Source organism: Zingiber officinale, chromosome 10A (assembly GCF_018446385.1).
Source record: "Zingiber officinale cultivar Zhangliang chromosome 10A, Zo_v1.1, whole genome shotgun sequence".
Taxonomy (NCBI): Eukaryota; Viridiplantae; Streptophyta; class Magnoliopsida; order Zingiberales; family Zingiberaceae; genus Zingiber; species Zingiber officinale.
In genome coordinates, this window is record NC_056004.1 from 24425069 (window position 1) to 24443556 (window position 18488).

Sequence of the window (18488 nt, forward strand, 5' to 3'; positions counted from 1 at the left end):
AAAATCCTTGCGGATTCAACTCTCTCCGCCTCCAATTCTACATGGTGTGAGACGTCAGTGAAACTCTTAATACTCTCACTATGAGTTAGGGTCCGCTTCATGGTCTCCCAAGAATCTGGAAGTAAACGAATAACTGCTTGAACTTGTTGTTCATCAGTCAACTGATGACCAGCAGTTTTAAGCTCCCGAATCATGTTCGACATCTCCTTGAGGTGTTGAACCATTGATACATTCGAACGCTTTTTGTAACTGTCAAACTTGATTGTCAGCTGGCGAAGCTTGCTCAGACTTACTCCACTATATTTTTCTTTAAGGGTTACCCATACTCCATGAGCCGAAAGGTACGACTCATACTCAAAAGCTAGGTCGTCTACCATTGAACTAATCAATATGCCCTTTGTAGTGGAGTTCTTTTTCTTCCATGCCCTATAGGCATCAAGATCTCGTCTATGTTGTGCAGTGGGACCATCTATAGGTATTTCCATAACCTGATTTACAACCTCTAGAACTTCTTGTTCCTCAAGTACATATTGTATCCTGAGGTGCCAGATCTTATAGTTATCCCCATTAAGTTTTTCACCTTTGTTGAGTTCAGCTATTATATTTTTGGTTGTCATAATCTATCATAAATAAACACATTATTTAGTATTCAGTGTAAATCATATGCATGCAATTTATGATTGACTTAATATTACTTTGAGTTGGTTTACAAAATCAAGTGACAACTATGCTTTCACTCATCATTCGTATGACCAATCAAATTAATATTAATCAATTCTATTACATACATCCCAACAAATGAACTGATCATTTTTAATATCATGAATTCTTTAATTAAATGAACTAATCATTTAATACATCATGAACTAATCATGCATCATGTCAAGTAAACAACATAAATAAATGAACACATCATTAACATAAAATTATGCTGCATAATGTTAACATATAACTAACTGACATGAATGAAATGGACTAACATTGTTCATACATAATGAAAATAACAGAACCCTAGAAAACTAGATAGGCAATCACCACTCCCACTAGGACAAACACTAGTGCAGTGGCCAAAATAATCCCTCTCAGCCTGGACTCATTTGGGGTAATCTCAGGCAGGACAACTTCAAGATTCTCTATAGGATCCTCCACACACTCTCCCAGATCCTCTTCAGATTCATCTGGATCCTCCTCTAGATCTTCAGAATCTTCTGAATCCTCTTCAGATTCTTCTGGATCCTCCTTTGGATCTACAGGATCTTCTGAATCCTCCTCAGATTCATCTATCCTCTTCAGATTCTTTTGGATCCTCCTCTAGATCTACAGGATCTTCTGAATCCTCCTTAGATTCATCTGGATCCTCCTCTGGATCTTCAGGACCCCAATAGAGATGAAGTAACTGTCTGCACATCTCTGAATACGAGATGTGCCCATCATAATCATCCCAAAGTTGGAATGCTATCTGCCTAAGATTTTCCGACAGTGAATAGACTAGAGCCCATCTCTTGTGTGTGTCTTGGACTGGAAATTCTTCTCGGTCGAGTTTCCAGAACAACCGATCGAGCCGACCAATAAGCCATCCGAGTCCTTGAACAGGGTCGAAATCAAGCTCCTCAATCTCCTCCCAAAGCTCATGTTGTCGTAAATCATGACTAGCCATCTGAAAAAATTAAAAATAAATAAGTCAGTACAAAACCGACTAACCAGTACAAAATCGGCTTATTTCAATTTATACATACATAGTACCAACATAATAAATCAAGAAAAATAAATCTTCTCGATTTTCAGGAGTTTAGATAGACAATTAGAACTGATCTAATTAGTCAGACCCATTGAATCAGTTGATTAGTGATCCAGATCCTAAGCTTAGTTCATTGTCCTTAATTAGAACAAATCTAATTGGACAGGGATTTTGTACCTATGTTCTGTTACTTTTAATCTAAGTTCATTTCTATCAATTTCAGACTTATTGATCAAACTCAGGTCCGTTTGATCAAACCAATGCCCATTGGTTTAAGTCCGACCAATTAGAACAAATCTAATTGTTTTGATCAAATCTGACCCAATAGAACAAATCTAGTCATTTGATCATATTTGGTCCAAGTCCAATTAATCAACCCAAATTGATTTCAGGTTTGGATCAAATTTGTTTGATTAAACCAACTAATGATTTAAACCTGAACCGGGTCTAAATGAACCAAAATTACTCTAGACCATTTATCATAAATAATGAATTAATTGAACTCAATATTCAATTGATCATCACATGCAAATATAATTAATGCTACATTAAGGAAAGAAAAACAAACTGTGCATGGATTTTTTTTATTATAAACTTTAAAAAAAACTTATCCATGAAAGAAAAAAAACATTATTTTGTTTTCATTTTTTTTTTATAAACCTACTGTTTTGCATAATATTTGGATGCAGAACGTGAGAGCTTATCTGTTCACATTTTTTTATTATTATTTGATTTTTCAAAATCAAACTTTTCCTCACATGAGCTGTTCTTTTGCCGATTTCTCCACCACTGCCCACGTCCTCACGTTGCTCAAGCCATGCACGCCGCTCAAATGAACAACGACGAACGCGGGTCACGACACATCGCCTCTCCTCTACAGCCAGCCTCACAGCAACGAACACTATGCAGAAATTGCAAGAGGCCACCTCAAGCATGCCGCCGGCCAACATAAATGTTGTCGCCGGCCATGTATCGTTTCCACCAGCGTCCACTAATGACGCAACCCTTCTGCATGAGGCTGCTATGAGCATAGTCACTGACCAATATCAGAGACAAATTATTTGGGTGTTTCTTGAGGCCTATGATGTCGACAATTGAAGCAAATCGCGACATGGACGCAATCTTACTCGGCTACGGCAAAACTAGACGGAGACGGACTCCGTTCAGGGCAACAATTTTAAACAGGAGATCGTACATGCATTTAGAACTAATATAACTCTGATACCAATGTAGATAATTCTAAATGTATGAAAGACAAATAAAATTAAAGCGGTAAAAACTTACAGCGATCTTTCGCAGATCCACAATCGGCAATGACGAAAACTCGCTGTCGGAAGAGCGATCACAGGATCGGAAAACCCTCCACGATTCCACCAACCAAATCCCACCGCCTCAAATGTTCTCCTCTTACTCTCGTCTCCAACCCACTAATGATCCTTGGACGCACCCCCTTTATATAGGGAAATAAACTAGGGGTATAATGGAGTTTTCTATTATGAATAGTGGGGAACGAGGGTCATGTTCCCACATCCCCACTCTCCCCATTTCCAACATATACGAGGAATTCAGTAGTTGAAGTTGATGAATTGTTTTCTAATTTTGTGACTTTATTAGTAGTTTTGCTATGTCTTTAATATTTAATCTTATTTGATCGACAAACATGATGTAATATTTATTGAAGTTAATCAATGTTTTTACTTTGCTTTAACTCATTCAAATACATTTTGTGAGGATGAACCAATTAAAGATGAAGATGGATTCCAAGACGATCTAGAATGGATGATTGTATGCAAAATCATAGCACTTAGCATTTTAACATATTTTGAGACTTATATTCATAAAGTTCCATGTCGTACATATGAGCAAACTGGTAATAAATTCATAGAAAAAGTATTAAATGACCATAGTATAAGGTGCTATCAAGCTTTTCGTTTGACAAAACCTGTATTCTTGGATTTATGTCATGAGTTAACCCAAAACTATGATTTGATCCCTACTAGGGGAATGACTATCTACGAGGAAGTATGGATTTTTTTTGATGACTTGTGCTCATGGTACAGATAATAGGCTATTGCAAGAGATATTTAATCATTCAGGTGAAACCATTTATAGAGTTCTGAAAGTTATTGGGAAGTTGACTGAAGATATAATTAAACCTCATCCTAAGTATAATGAGGGAAAAGGATACCACATGCGTCAACATCAACGATACAAGCCATTTTTTGACGTATGTTATATTATTTTGAAGATAATAAACAACACCACATCTTCATGTATTAAACTTATTTAGTATTTGTAATCTACTAAATTGTTTGTTTTTAATAATTAATAGGATTGCATCTGGGCAATTGATGACACACATGTTAAGGCGTGATTACCACAAGGAAAAGCAATCCCATATATTGGACGCAAAGGTTTTCCCACGCAAAATATTCTAGCAGTTGTAGACTTTAATATGTGTTTTGCATTTGTTTGGGCTGGATGGGAAGGAGCTCCTCATGATAATAGAATATTTGGAGAAGCTATTCGTAGGCAAGAACTTAATTTTTCTTATCCAAAAGGGAAAAAGTATTCCTTGGTTGATGCTGGATATTCACATATGCCAGGATATATGGGCCCTTATAAAGGTGAAAATATAAGGTATCATCTTGAAGACTTTCACCGAGCTAGGACTTTGCAACTACATGCACCAAGAAATTTGAAAGAAAAATTCAACTTTTACCACTCGTCATGTAGGAATTGTGTTGAATGAACATTTGGAGTTTGGAAAGCAAGATGGAATATTTTGGCTGATATGCCTTATTATCATATTGATACACAAAGAGAAATTGTGCTGACAACAATGGCCATTCACAACTATATAAGAAAGACGAATGTTTCAGATAAGGCAATCTGAATAGCTGAGTATGAAAGTTATCAACCATCTACCAAATGCAATATATTTACAGCAAACTCTATGGTGGAGAATGAAGATAATCTTGGTAATATATATTAGATGGCAGTGCGTGATTCAATTGCTATGGAAATTGCAAGAAGTGGATGATAATTTTAATGTTAGATTTTTTTAGTCATGTATTTGCTATTCAATTGCTTAAATTGGTCCATCATATTTCATTTTGTTGTTTTCATTAATATCACTTTGCTTCATATTGAAATGAGATTTGGGTCTCACACTCAATATTTATTAATCTTCGGTTGCATCAACTCGATTCTCAAATATGCCAAATTTTATGGTTAATTGGTTGTCCTTCATGATTACCTTATATGCTTAGCAAGTGTTTGAGCTGATGAGATTAAAGTTGGCCATAGAGATCATGAAAGCTAACAATTTGAAGCCCAAAATCCTCTATTAATCTATATGTATATATATAGTGTCGAAAGTAACACAAATAATTAAACATTTGTTGTGGTATATCCGAAGGAATCGTTAAGCTTTGGATAAGAGAGTTCCATAGGAACATGTCACATATGGTTAAAGTAATATTTGTATTTTTTTAATTATTTGTTGATTATAAGTTTTTCCTTAAATTTTCTTTTAATTATTGCTAATTAGTTGCTATTTAACTTTTAATTGTTTGAAATTTATGTTAACTTTATTAACATATGTTTAATTTAAGTTATTCCATTGTAACTTTATACATGCAATAATTAAAATGCAGTTATATTCTTTTTGATAATTTTGTTAATAAAAAAAATGTTATAATACCAAACATATTGATATTGATTATACTAGTTCATCCAATCCAAAACTTTTGGATTCTCTCAGTGTCGAATTTAAAAGAATTCAAAATATTTGGAGTTAAATCAAATTCAGTTTCAATAGTAAAAGTCCTAAAATTTATTAGGAACCAATATTCTCACTTTGTTTCTTAACTTGGCACGCCCGCTGCATTTACAACATCCAACATCACCATCGGATTGGATAGGCAAGGCCAACTCAAGCGTTATGCTCAGGCTAAAATTTAATAAAAATTGAATCGAATTAATTGAAAATGAGTAAATTAACTTTTTTTTTTAAATAGTCGAATACATAAATTTTTTTAATAAAAATTGAATAAATTGAATCAATAAAATATCGATTAATTTTACTTTCCATTAAATTAATCAAACTTTTAATTTTTATTTGATTATATATATATATATATATATATTTGTGTGGTAAATATTTAAAATTATAAATTAAAATAAATTTTAATCCATATTTAATTTATCCATAATTTTAATATTTTATTAGCCAAATTAGATTTCTTTAATATATTTTAATTTTTAATTTTAGAAGTTAGATCGGTATGAAATTTTTAATTTTTTTAATGAATAGGTTGATTGATAATTTCATATTTTGTTCACTAATAATTAATTTTATTTTTTCAAGCTAAAATTTTATAATTTTTTTTTATTGATGAATACTTCTAAAAAATTTAAAATATATTTAATATTGTATTAGATTATTTCTCAATAAATTTTATTTTTTACATTTTTTTTATCTTTTTAATCATTATTTTTATATTATTATTATTGTGTCTCCTCTTATTTATTACATACATTTTTTTTATAACTTATGTTAAAAAAATATTACAAGTTAAATATTTTTTACTTAAATATATTTTATTAATTATTTATCAAGTTAAAATTAATCAAAAGAGAGTATTATAATAATTTATAAATTTAACTACTATTTTTAATATTTAATTGATGGAATTTAATTTTATTTAGTTAATTAAAAAATTTATTAGATAAATATATTATTTTTTAATAAATTATGTTTGAATGTTTAACAGAAAAAAAAATTATTTTTAAAATTTACTAATAAAAAAAGAAAGCTTATCCCAACTCAAAAACTATTGACGTGTAATTTACTAGTCACGATTTTCAATTGCTAAATAACTTTTTTAGTGTTGTTTTAAATTTTATTAATAAAATTAAAATCATTTTTATAAAAAATTATTTTCTTAAAATTAATATTTATTTTTTTAAAAAAATATTAAAGTTCCAAATATATATATATTTTTTCTAAATCGTTGAGACGGGCCCTGCGCAGGCCACCGCCTCCTCCAACGCTGCGACCTGGGTTTTCGCTACCTAGGGTTTTACGGAACCCGTTTTTGCTGCTTCGACCTCTCCAGCTCTCCTCCAATGGATTCTTTTGACAATAGGTGAATGTCTATTTCTTCTTTTCAAAGTCATCTCCTAGTGAAATTGCTCTTAAGCTTTGTCTAATTATATATCGGAAAAATAAGATTTTTTATTCTTTTTTGTTAGAACTATGTTTTCTTGTGCCTTTAGGTACAATCCAGGGCCTGATTTCGAGGAGAACACGAAGGATCCGCTTGTTGATTTTTCCTTGACAGACTCCTCGGAGCTTTGGCTTATCCAGTGGCCCATCAATCAAGCAAGTATTTCTTTGGTTTTTTTGTTGTAGTTTGCTCGCTGTTGTTCATTGTAAGTGGATTTTCATGATTTGGTTTGTTGTTATAACGGCGACAATGATGCAGTTACAACCTGCCGATTTTAATGGGAAAGAGATGACACTCAAATTACATAAGGATGGAAAGCTTGGTGGGTTCGATACTTCAACTGGTAAGACTCGGGGCTACCATTGGGCCATTCAGATATCCGTGGTTGTTTCAATTGTGCAATAATTTGAACGACTTTGCATTTTATTGAGATGTAGGTGCAATTTCGTTGAACACTACATGCTTTCATTCTTTCTGTCGATCAGATTTTCATACATTGATTCATTTAAACAACTGTTTTAGCAAACTATAACCTATTGAGGTGCATATGCTCATGGATTACTATCTTATGTAACTAGTGTCTCCTATTATATCATGGTTCACTATCTTATTTAACTAGTGTGTCCTATTATCATGATTTACTATCTTATTTAACTAGTGTCTCCTATTATATCAGAATTGTAAGTTCACTTTAAGTCTCTTTTAGTACCTGAGGTTTAAGCAAATATTTTTAGAGCAAGCTATATCTATGAGTTCGTGTGCTAACACAAGTCCTTTACTTTTGGTTCAATAATTGCTTCAAAGTTTAAAAAATTGGAATTTGTGTTAATATTTCCAGGGAAGTCATATGATTTGGTGAGCTATGCTGCTCATGAGCCAGACGCAACTGTATTCCTTGCATCTGGATCAGAGACGAAAATAGGTATGTGTTAGGCATCTTTATTTCTCTTCCTGCTTTTTGGTGTTTATGAATGTTTGCTTATGTGTTTATCAATTCAGAAACCATATTATTCCTTTCAATCTTGACGTTTGGAACTCATTTTAATTCATGAACCATTGCTTTTCACTTATTTTGTTGACAATGTGGAGTCTATCTATCTTCTCCATATATTTATGTATGCAAGTGGGTTGTTAAACCAACTGATTATACATGACCTCTTTCTGGCAGTTTGTATGTGTAACAAGGAATACAATTTTATCTATCTTGTGTCTTTTTCTGATATCATGAAACTAGATATTTTGTTTATCAAATTACATCTTATCTGGTTTTGAAGAATGAGCAGACAGTTTATTCTGTTTCCTTGCTTACTCAAGTATGTTTGGCCATTCTCAGAAACAGTACATTTCTTAATCCATATCTTTTGACTGCACATATTTTCAGTTTCCACACAATCATCATCTTTGGGCTACCTCAGCTAGAACAATTTTGTAAAGTGAACATGCCCCATGTTTTATCACATTAGTAACTGAAATATGTGCCTAAAGAGTTTTTAGCTTTGTGATGTTTTTATTCTTATTTTCCTTTTTTTGTATTAGAGATTCTCAGCTGCTAAACATATTAGTTTCAGATCTGTGATTAGTATATTTAATAATATTATATTATTTTTATATTGGCATTGTATGAAACATGGATCTTTGAATGCAAAAGGTAAAACTAGCCATTATTCATCAGCTATTGAGCAATGCCCATTCAGTATATGGTTTTCTTTTTCCTAACAACTACTTAACTACTGACAGTGTTCTAAATTTCGCCCTAGGCGGCCGCCTAGGCGTTGTGCGGCTGCAGGCCGCGCCGGAAACCAGCCAGGCGGAAGACCTAGGCGGCTGGGCCGCCTAGGCGGCCCTCGGCGGTCCTCGGCGGGCTTCGGCGGCGAACGCGGGCTTCGGCGGCCAACGCGGGCTTCGGCGGGCTTAGGTATTTTAGGTACGTTTTTAATCACTAAATCAGATTTGCGGAGAGGCTGGCGCTTCGTCTTCTTTCTTTCATCGCCGACTTGTGTCTTCTCTCATCGCCGCCTGCAACATCCGGTGAGTTTTTATTATTTTCTTGTTCTGTTCATTGTTTTTTTTTTGTTCCTTCGTCGTCGCGACGTCGCGGCAACTCTCCGGCAACACCGGACGAGTCGCAGGGCATCAGACGCCACCGGAAGCGTCGTCGGAAGCGTCCGGTGAAGTCTGCCGTTGCTTCCAGCAGCGCCGGTAGCATCGCGATGCGCCAAAAGCTTTCCGGGACGCTACCGGCGCCGCTGGAAGCAACGCCGGACTTCGCCGGACCACCGGACTCGTCCGGTGACGCTTCCGGCGGCGCCGGAGGCCTCCCGCGAGGCGCCGGTGGCGTCCAGTGGCGGCCGGTGGCGTCCAGTGGCGGCCGGTGGCGTTCGACGTCGCGGCATCGCGGCGTTTTTTTCTTCGAGATTTAATATTTTGTATTTATTTTATTTAATAATTAATAAATTAAAACAATTCCTAACGGGGATAATTTCAATAATAGGGTAGGCTTTAGGGTTCGGTTCATAAAGCCTAATAGAAATATAGAATTCAATAATAATAGTATTATTATAATACTAACAGATTTAATTTTTTTAATAAATATTAATTTATATAACAGATTTAAAAAAAATAAAAATCATTATAAATATTTTCAATTATCATTTATCAGATTTAAAAATATAAAAATAAATAAAATTTAAAAAATCATAATACATATTATTAATTTATGTAAATCGTATTTATAAATTTTATATATTATTAATTTATATTAATCAGATTTATAAATATTAAAATTTTAAAAATTCTAATAAATATTATTAATTTATATAAATCAGTTTTAAAATATGAAAATTAAATTAAACTTTTAAAAATTTCAATAAATATTATTAATTTATATATAAAAGTATAAAACAGATTTAAAAATATAAAAAAAAATTTTAAAAATCATAATACATATTAATATATTATTAATTTATATAAATCGTATTTATAAATTTTATATATTATTAATTTATATTAATCAGATTTATAAATATTAAAATTTTAAAAATTCTAATAAATATTATTAATTTATATAAATCAGTTTTAAAAATATGAAAATTAAATTATATTTTTAAAATTCCAATAAATATTATTAATTTATATATAAAAGTATAAAACAGATTTAAAAATATAAAAAATATATTTTAAATTTAAGTTTTTTAAACAAATATCTATTATCTAATAAATGTTATTAGTTAGATAACTTAGATACTTAGATTAAGATATAATGATATATAAAAAATATTCTTAGACTTGTTAATGTTATATTTCATTATTTTGTATCGTTTGGTATAGTAAAAAGGTATAATTAAATTTTATTATCATGTTATGTTGTTAACTTGTTAAATTGTTATATATAATTTTTTCAGATTATCTGTTAACATAATGGCAAGCAATCCATCTTCGACAGCATCTGTCACTCAACCCGAATCTGGAATGCTTAGAAGAAAGTCAAACGATATCGGATGGGAGTTTGGGATATTGATAGATCCTAAAAATCTCGACAAAATTAAATGCAAGCTATGTGGAAAAACCATGTCAGGAGGAGTGTATAGGATAAAGGAGCACATTGGAAATATACCTGGAAATGTATCTGGTTGTCGAAAAGCATCTGAAGAAGATAAAAATAAGTGCAAACAGGCTATTTTAGAAGGGAGGAACAGAAAGAAGAACAAAATAATGGAAGAATAAAGTTGTAGAGCAGAGGTGACTATTTCTCAAGATGAAGAAGAAGGTCTTGAAATTGAAGGGATGGATGGAATTAAGAAACCTCTTCCACTTGGCCCCATGGATAGATATGCATCGGCAATTGCTCCAGAAAATACAGGCTCCAGTGGAAGTAAAGTGCTTCGCCAAAAAAATATAAATGAGGCACTTTTCAAAGAGAGAACTCAACAAGTTCAACAATATGTTGGGAGATGGGTTTATGAAAATGGAATCTCATTCAATGCTGTTGATAATGATAGTTTCAAACAACTAATGGAGGCAGTGGGTCAATTTGGACCAGGATTCAAGCCTCCAACTCAATATCAACTTAGGGAGCCACTATTGAAAGCCGAAGTTGAAAGAACAAAACAATTGTTGAAGAAACATGAAGAAGAATGGGCAAAGAATGGGTGCTCAATCATGACAGATGCATGGAGTGATAGAAAAAGAAGAAGCATCTTAAATTTGTGTGTTAATTGCAAGGAGGGTACTACATTTTTAGAGTCTAAGGAGTCTTCAGAGGAGGCACATACAGCTGAACTTATTTTTGAGTATGTTGACAAGTGTGTTGAACAAGTAGGAGCTCAGAATATTGTTCAGATTGTTACAGACAATGCCACCAACAATATGGCTGCAGCTAAATTGATGAGAGAAAAACGACCCGGGATCTTTTGGAGTTCATGTGCAACTCACACTATTAATCTCATGCTTGAAAGTATTGGCAAACTTCCACGATATAAAAAGGTGATTGAGCAATCCAAGGCTTTTACCATTTTCATCTATGCTCACCATAAGACTTTATCATTGATGAGAAGTTTCACGAAGAAGAGAGACATAGTCCGACCAGGAGTTACTAGGTTTGCATCAAATTTCCTCACATTGCAAAGTTTGATTGAAAAAAAAGCTAGTTTAAGGGCCATGTTTACAAGTGATATGTGGGAGAAATGTAAATGGTCAAAAACAAACAAAGGAAAATTGGCTTACTCTACAGTGATGAGCATGAGTTTTTGGAATGGTGTAACACTTTGTTTGAAAATATTTGTTCCTTTGGTAAGAGTTCTTCGATTGGTAGATGGAGATGGAAAGCCATCGATGGGGTTTCTATGTGGGGAGCTTCTTCAAGCTAAAGAAGATATCAAGGTGGCTCTGAATAACGTGGAATCAAATTATCAGCCTATCATAGTCATTATTGAGTCAAAAATGAAGGATAGACTTGATACATCATTGCATACCACTGCATTTTTGTTGAATCCTTATTTTTACTACAAAGATAGTTCTATTGCTCTTTATGAGGAGGTCGCGATGGGGATTTTTGAATGCATGGAAACTTTGCATGCCAATGAGTTAGATCTACAAGATACAATTATTAACAAGGAATTTCCAAAATATAGAAATAAGACTGGGTTATTTGGAAAAACATTGGCAGCAAAAGCATGTGAAAAAAATGATGATACATTTGATCCATGTGCATGGTGGAGTACATACGGTGCTCACACACCTAACTTGCTAAGGGTGGCATTGAGGATACTTTCATTAACTACAAGTTCATCTGGGTGTGAAAGAAATTGGAGTACATTTGAAGGAGTAAGTTTTAAACTTTCACTCTTTAATTAAATTAGTTATAATTTTTAACGTCTATACTCTATATTCAGGTACTAACTATAGTATCTACTTTCTCTGTTTTTTTTAGATTCATACAAAGAAAAGAAATAGGTTGGATGCCAACAGGTTGAACAATCTAGTATTTGTCCAATTTAATGCTAGATTGTTGAACAAACAAAAAAGAGAAAAAGAAAGAAATGTTGATGTCCTTCTTGCAAAAGATGCTTCAAATGCACAAGGTTGGATTGTAGATGGTGGGGAAGATGATGAAGTTGAACTAGGTTCCGGGCTCACTTGGCAAATGGTTGATGAAGCAAGTGGAGCATATGAAAATCTACAACCCCGAAGAAGCTCTAGAGTGAGAGAACTTCATGAAGATGATTTTGAATCCGAAGAAGAAGACGAGGATCACTATAATGATATTGAGTTTGTGTCCGATGAAGAACAAGTTATTGAAAATTATGGAGAAGAAGAAGCAGAATAAATACGAGTCTATTAGTTGTGTAATTTTGAACTCATTTTGTTAAGACATGATTTATGTTATTTAACAATTATATTTTGCTTAGTGGTTACTAGTTCACAATGCATTGTAATTTTGAATTGAACTATTGCTACTATTTTCCAATGTTCTACTGTTTACTATATGATTATGATAACTTACTGCATGTTCTATTGTTTAACTATTTCTTTTATAGTTTTTTATTTTTTGGTATTGGAAAGTATGTATTTATTTTAGCATACATAGTTAGATCTTCATTGCTATGAAATTGTTTAAGAAAACATTTAGATTTGCATATGACATTGTCCACAGTCCACATGAAACAAGGGATACCGAGGAATCCGCCTAGCGGCGCCTAGTCCCCGCCTAGGCGGCCTAGGCGCTGGTCTGCCGCCCGACTAGCGCCTAGCGCCTAGCGCCTAGCGAATTTTATAACCTTGACTACTGAAATTTCTAGAAGAATGATTGGAACTTTTATGCATTGTTGTTAAAACACATACATAAATTTGTCATTTCTTAATAATCATTTAGCCAGTCAGACTAAAGTTCAGACATGTTTTATCATCCTTTAGGCTTCTCTTAGATGCTGCCAACTTATATTATTGGACACACTTCACATTTTAATAATCATCAACCAAGTGTTTTTTTCCTGAACGAACAGTTATACTGAACCTATAAAATTCAGCATGCCACCTAACGCACAAATATACCATATGCACTTAGGAGCATATACTTCAGTGTGGCTCTATTTAACCATATTTATGTCTTTCATTTGTGCTTACTTTTCACATAAATTTGAATAATGTTAAAGAATATTGTCGGTTTCTTTATTTGAGATTGTCTTTCTTCAGTTGGGAAGATTGCAAGGCGTGTATGTCTAGTTCGTTATCCGGAACCCAGCGAACTGAAGAAATCTGAGGGTATGTCTCTGCATAATTTGTTTGCCCCTCATTTCAATCTTCCTACGGAAACCTCAGCTTGTAATTTAAGGCAACTTGGGTCTAGAATGCTGGGATACTATGGCTTTGCTAATAAACTATCACTGTTAATTTGGTTTTATCCTTGGCACTTAATTTGAACTCTTAACATTTCAGGTTCTGCTCGGAGATCATACCCTTCCTGTGCCACTTCACTGAGAAAAAATAGCAGGTCTCATGGTTCCTTTGCTTCTGCATATGATCCTCAGGTACAAAGCACAGAAATGTCACACAAGTCCAAGAAGAGATATGAGGCAAGAATAACACCTTCTGAAGCATCTGCTAAATCCGCACAACGTTCTTCCCATGCTTTCGCTCCTGACAATGAAAATTCAAAGAAGAAAAAGGTCAAAGTTGAGGAGTAGTTTTATTTGAATATTGCTAAACAATAGAAAACTTTGTGCTGCTGCTATTCTCATGTCTAAGCAGTTGTTTTGATGTCTGAAATGGTTCCCAAATATGGACATTTCATGACCCATCCTAAGTTTGTTGTTTATTGCACATCTAAATTTGATTTGGTTGGTAACCTTAGACAGCTTAATATTGGAATTCTTCATGACAATTATGAGAGTTTAAAAAGGTGAAAGAATAAGTTAGAAATGTGAAATATGTACTTATACTGTGAAATAAATCATTCTAATTTAAGTGCGATCATATTAGTAAATTTGATATTTTCTAATAGCTTGAAGTCGTACCATAAGTTTGACATCCCATTTTGTTATTTTCTGCATCTTATGTTGTGGCTTGCTTAAAAACTTTAAAGGCAGTTTTATTGACATCCCAGTTAAGCCTTGTCCATTGAAAGCTCAGAATGCAAATTAAGTAAAACTGTTTCTGCTTACCGGATATTTCTTAAAATCCATCCATATTGTAACAACTTTTAATAAGGGTGGTAAATTAACCAAGCCTAGCTAAGTTTTTTTTTTTTATTATGTTCAAGCTTGTTTGGCAAGGTAACTGAGCTAAAGTCGAGTTGAGTCTAAAAGAAATTAAGCCATTGAAATGATTGTTCAAACTTGACTTGCTTCATTTTATATGAGTTTGAGTTTGGTTCAAGCTTGATTTGTTTAAATGTTATTGATTTCTCAATTCAAGTTTGTTTGATTGTTTAAAATTTTTATATTTTAAATTTATTTGATTGGTTATTGAGTTTGATAATACAAAATTACAAAATTGTTTATGAACTTTGAAAATTTATTATTGTTTATTTAGCATGTTGATAATATTTTTATTGATAAATATTGTTTACGAATGTTGTTTACGAATATTATCGAACTGAACAAGTGTTCAAGCTTGTTTGTTTAGTTTAACGAGTTATTTAAGTTTGTTCATTTAATCGATCTTGTATGTATTGAATGAATATAAATAAATTTTTATTAAGTTGAACACTAAACTTGTTTACGAATATTTAGTTCATTTACTACCCTAACTATAATAAACATTGTTGCTGGAGTAATAGCATGTTTATGTGGTATGATTTTATATAGCGTGTTAGTTGATCAATTATGCTGAAAAATTTACATACGGTGCAAAATTTTTAAATTATATGCTCCTCAAAAGGCTATCTGAACCTCTTTAAATGTAGATCCACTACATTAACGCTTCTCATAGTGTCGGCCCCACGAATATGGAGGGAGGTACATGCAGGTACAGAGACGTTAGACGCATGGTAGAATAAACTCCAGGTCGTTAGTTCCTGAGAATCTATATCTGGTCGTTACGCCAGAGATATCATACGTCCACTGTGTATGCTACGCCCTGGGGCTTATCTAAACCTCTTTAAGCTTAGCTACTAGGATTTGTTTACTTACCCATTGGATCAATGTTGCTCTCTTAACTTATCAAACTGGTTATAGTATATTTCACAAGGTATGCATATATCACTGTTGATCACGAATTCAAGTTGCTTACAACGATTTGAGTTAAATAGAAGGTTCAAGTGTTTCAATTTAAAATCGAAAATCAATCGGATCTGTTTGTATATATAAACCACTTAGGATTTGTAGTTGTCTTTGTAGTAGATGCCAATTGGTAGAATTCATTCTTGAGCAAACAAAGAAAACAAGAATGCCACTAAATTTTGAATGTCAACATAATTACCAAAACGAATGCTAGTAATCAGGAGTGACTTATGGTTTCCATGCAGAGGGAGGGGGTGAATTGAGGAAAAAAGGTTGCACAGATGAGAAAATGGCGTTCTTGTCAATGCCCTCACTGCCATTGCTCTTTGCCAGGGCCACCAGAGCAGCAACAAGTCCAGCATTGCCGGCCAGTGTTGGCTCGGTGTAATCTCCGTCGGTACGAGTATCGAAGAAGTGGTCATATTTGTCAGGTCCACTAACCATGGCCCCTGTTATGACATTAGGATTGGGTGCTTCAGAATCGCGCCACTTCCATCCGCCAGTGCACGGGTACTTGTGGCCGTCGTGAGGTGTAGAAGCACCACGATGATGAACATTCTTTGGGAACTTGTTTCCAAACCCTACCAAATAGCTTATGTTCTTTGGATTTGCTCCTAGAATGTAGTTGACCTGCATCAGTTCATGACAATATTACCAGTTTGGAAATTGTTTCACAATGGTGACCATTTAAGAAGGAACCTGAGAGGCAGCAAAACTGCGAAGCGAGCTTATGTTGAAGTAAAAGGATCCACAATGCCATCCTGGAACTCTACTTTCTTTCATGTAGTCGGCATAAACAGATGCGAGGAAGGCTGCATTTGCAGCGTACTGCAATTGCCTTGGTTTGCCATGGTTCAGTTGAATTAGCCCTCCTATACATCAGCATACAAGCACGAGTGGTGTAAACAAGTTGATAAAAAAAAAAAAAACAAACAAAACAAAGCAGTTCTTGTTACCTTTAGTCCAGTTGAAAACACGAAATTGGCGCAAATAAGAGCACATGTTCTTACTAGTGTCGGCATGAAACCTGCCGAGCATGTCTTCCAAGGGGTAGCCTGGATTCAAGAAGATCCTAAGCCTCGACAAAAGGAGGATGGCACCTGGAAGCTTGTTGTCCCAGCTAAAAACTCTGAAACCTGGCTTCTTGAGGTCGGCATTGGCATTCTTATAGATGTTTGGATCAGTCACAAATGCCAAATAACTATAATTTCCTGTGGCATAGAATAGCCAAGCAGAAGCCCATATATATTCATCCCAGTAGCCAGTGGAATTATAAAACTGTGCTATCATCTGGTTTCCAGTGGAGTACGGTGCTTTATTCACCGTCTCTTGGGCAAACCTGTAAGCTGTTTTTGCTGCATGGACAAGCCTTTTGGAGTAAGCATTTTCCTCCTTGAACACAAGCGATGCAGCAGCTAGTGCTGCAGCCACCTCGCCTGCTAAATCTGGTGCAGAAGTGGAAGTTTGCACGGGTCGGGGATAGTTAATGTCTTCTGGCCTTTGCCAACAATATCCATCGTCCGGACTGGTCGAATTTCTCTGCGAAATTCCCACCTGATGCCAAAAGATGTCAACATAAAAGGCTTCTTAAATTAAAGAAAAGCTTAGACACACAGTTACTTATTATCTTTCTGAATACCTGGCTATACATTTTACTTATAGATGGGGCAGAGGAATTGAAGGTGAGGAGCAAGTAATCAATGCCCCATTTGATAATATCCTTGATGTGGTTGTATTCTCCAATGGCTTTGTATTTGGGGCCATACTCTGCGACTGACCAGCTTAGCAGTGTCATGGAAAAAGCCATTGGAAAATGGAACTTCATATTGTTTCCGCTATCATAATATCCTCCAACCAGTCCACCTTTCAGATCCGATAGCTCTGATCCATCTTGCAGTCCAGAATCCCCTCTCCAAGGCAAGGCATTGCTCTTCGTTAGGTGGCCAGCTGATTTTGACATAATATGAGAAAACTAGGATTAAAATGAGATAAAAGAATAGTTTGACCAGTAAATATCAACTGGAATTCCAGGAAAAATTTGTTAACAGCAAATGTCACTTTTACTGCACACCCAATTGCATGTATGCATCTGCACCTTATCATTTTCTAGACTGCAGATTTATGCAATACTCAAACTATATAGCAATCGAACAGAGTTGCAACGAAATTGAGAAGCAAATGGACAAGAAGCTGTACATTTCTGTGCATTGAAGAATTGGAGGGCGACGCTAAGCGCGACTGTATAATTGTCTGTCTTCGGGGCCGGTTCTTCTCGGTTCGTCATTCTCATTCTTCTCACAACAATCATCGAAATTCCAGTCACGACAATAGCGATCAGCGCAGCGAGAAGAACCCGCCGCAAGCATTTCATTTTGCACACAGAAACACAAAACTCGGCGCAGTTTTCCTTGTTCTTCTTTCTGTACTGCCGTTGCGAAAGAAGCCACCCGAGCTGCGTCTCGACGAGCTCTTTCCGGCGCCGCGGCGTCGGCGGATCAAACTGCATGTTGCTGCTCTGCTGGTCCTCCGCAGGAGCATCGTGTTGAATTTCGAACGAGCCGCCCCAGCGATTGGAATAGTGCATTGCGGAGGGAGTTTACGTCGATTCTAAAAAAAAACGACAAGCAAGCTGTGATCGACAAGCAAGCCGAATCACAGCAATGGTTGGATCAAAACGCTTACATTTGGGGAAAAACCATGCAAATAAGGCAATGCGCAGGGGGGAAAATAACAAAAAGAAAAAATGCCTCAAGTTTAAGCCTTCAACGCATAGCTCTTCAAAAAGGATTAGGGTTTGGA

The 18488-nt window shown here is 34.7% G+C and overlaps 2 protein-coding genes across 3 annotated transcripts; one reads left to right on the forward strand and one right to left on the reverse strand.

Annotated features, from left to right (window-relative positions):
• The first annotated feature begins 6764 nt into the window (after window positions 1-6764).
• LOC122028011 (mediator-associated protein 2-like) lies at window positions 6765-14350 on the forward strand. 2 transcript variants are annotated; one of them, XM_042587028.1, is made up of 6 exons: window positions 6765-6891; window positions 6998-7127; window positions 7231-7315; window positions 7811-7894; window positions 13663-13731; window positions 13906-14350. In XM_042587028.1, exons 1-6 carry the CDS (start codon window positions 6872-6874, stop codon window positions 14151-14153), a joined length of 636 nt encoding a protein of 211 aa, XP_042442962.1. In that variant the 5' UTR covers window positions 6765-6871; the 3' UTR covers window positions 14154-14350. The 2 variants fall into 2 exon arrangements, with proteins under 2 accessions (XP_042442962.1, XP_042442963.1); XM_042587029.1 differs by having other exon boundaries at window positions 7022-7127.
• A 1567-nt stretch (window positions 14351-15917) lies between these two features.
• Window positions 15918-18273, reverse strand: LOC122027946 (endoglucanase 12-like). The gene is made up of 5 exons (XM_042586961.1): window positions 17886-18273; window positions 17329-17636; window positions 16646-17243; window positions 16389-16561; window positions 15918-16319 (listed from the first exon to the last, which is right to left on the reverse strand). Exons 1-5 carry the CDS (start codon window positions 18271-18273, stop codon window positions 15918-15920), a joined length of 1869 nt encoding a protein of 622 aa, XP_042442895.1.
• Window positions 18274-18488: the final 215 nt, after the last annotated feature.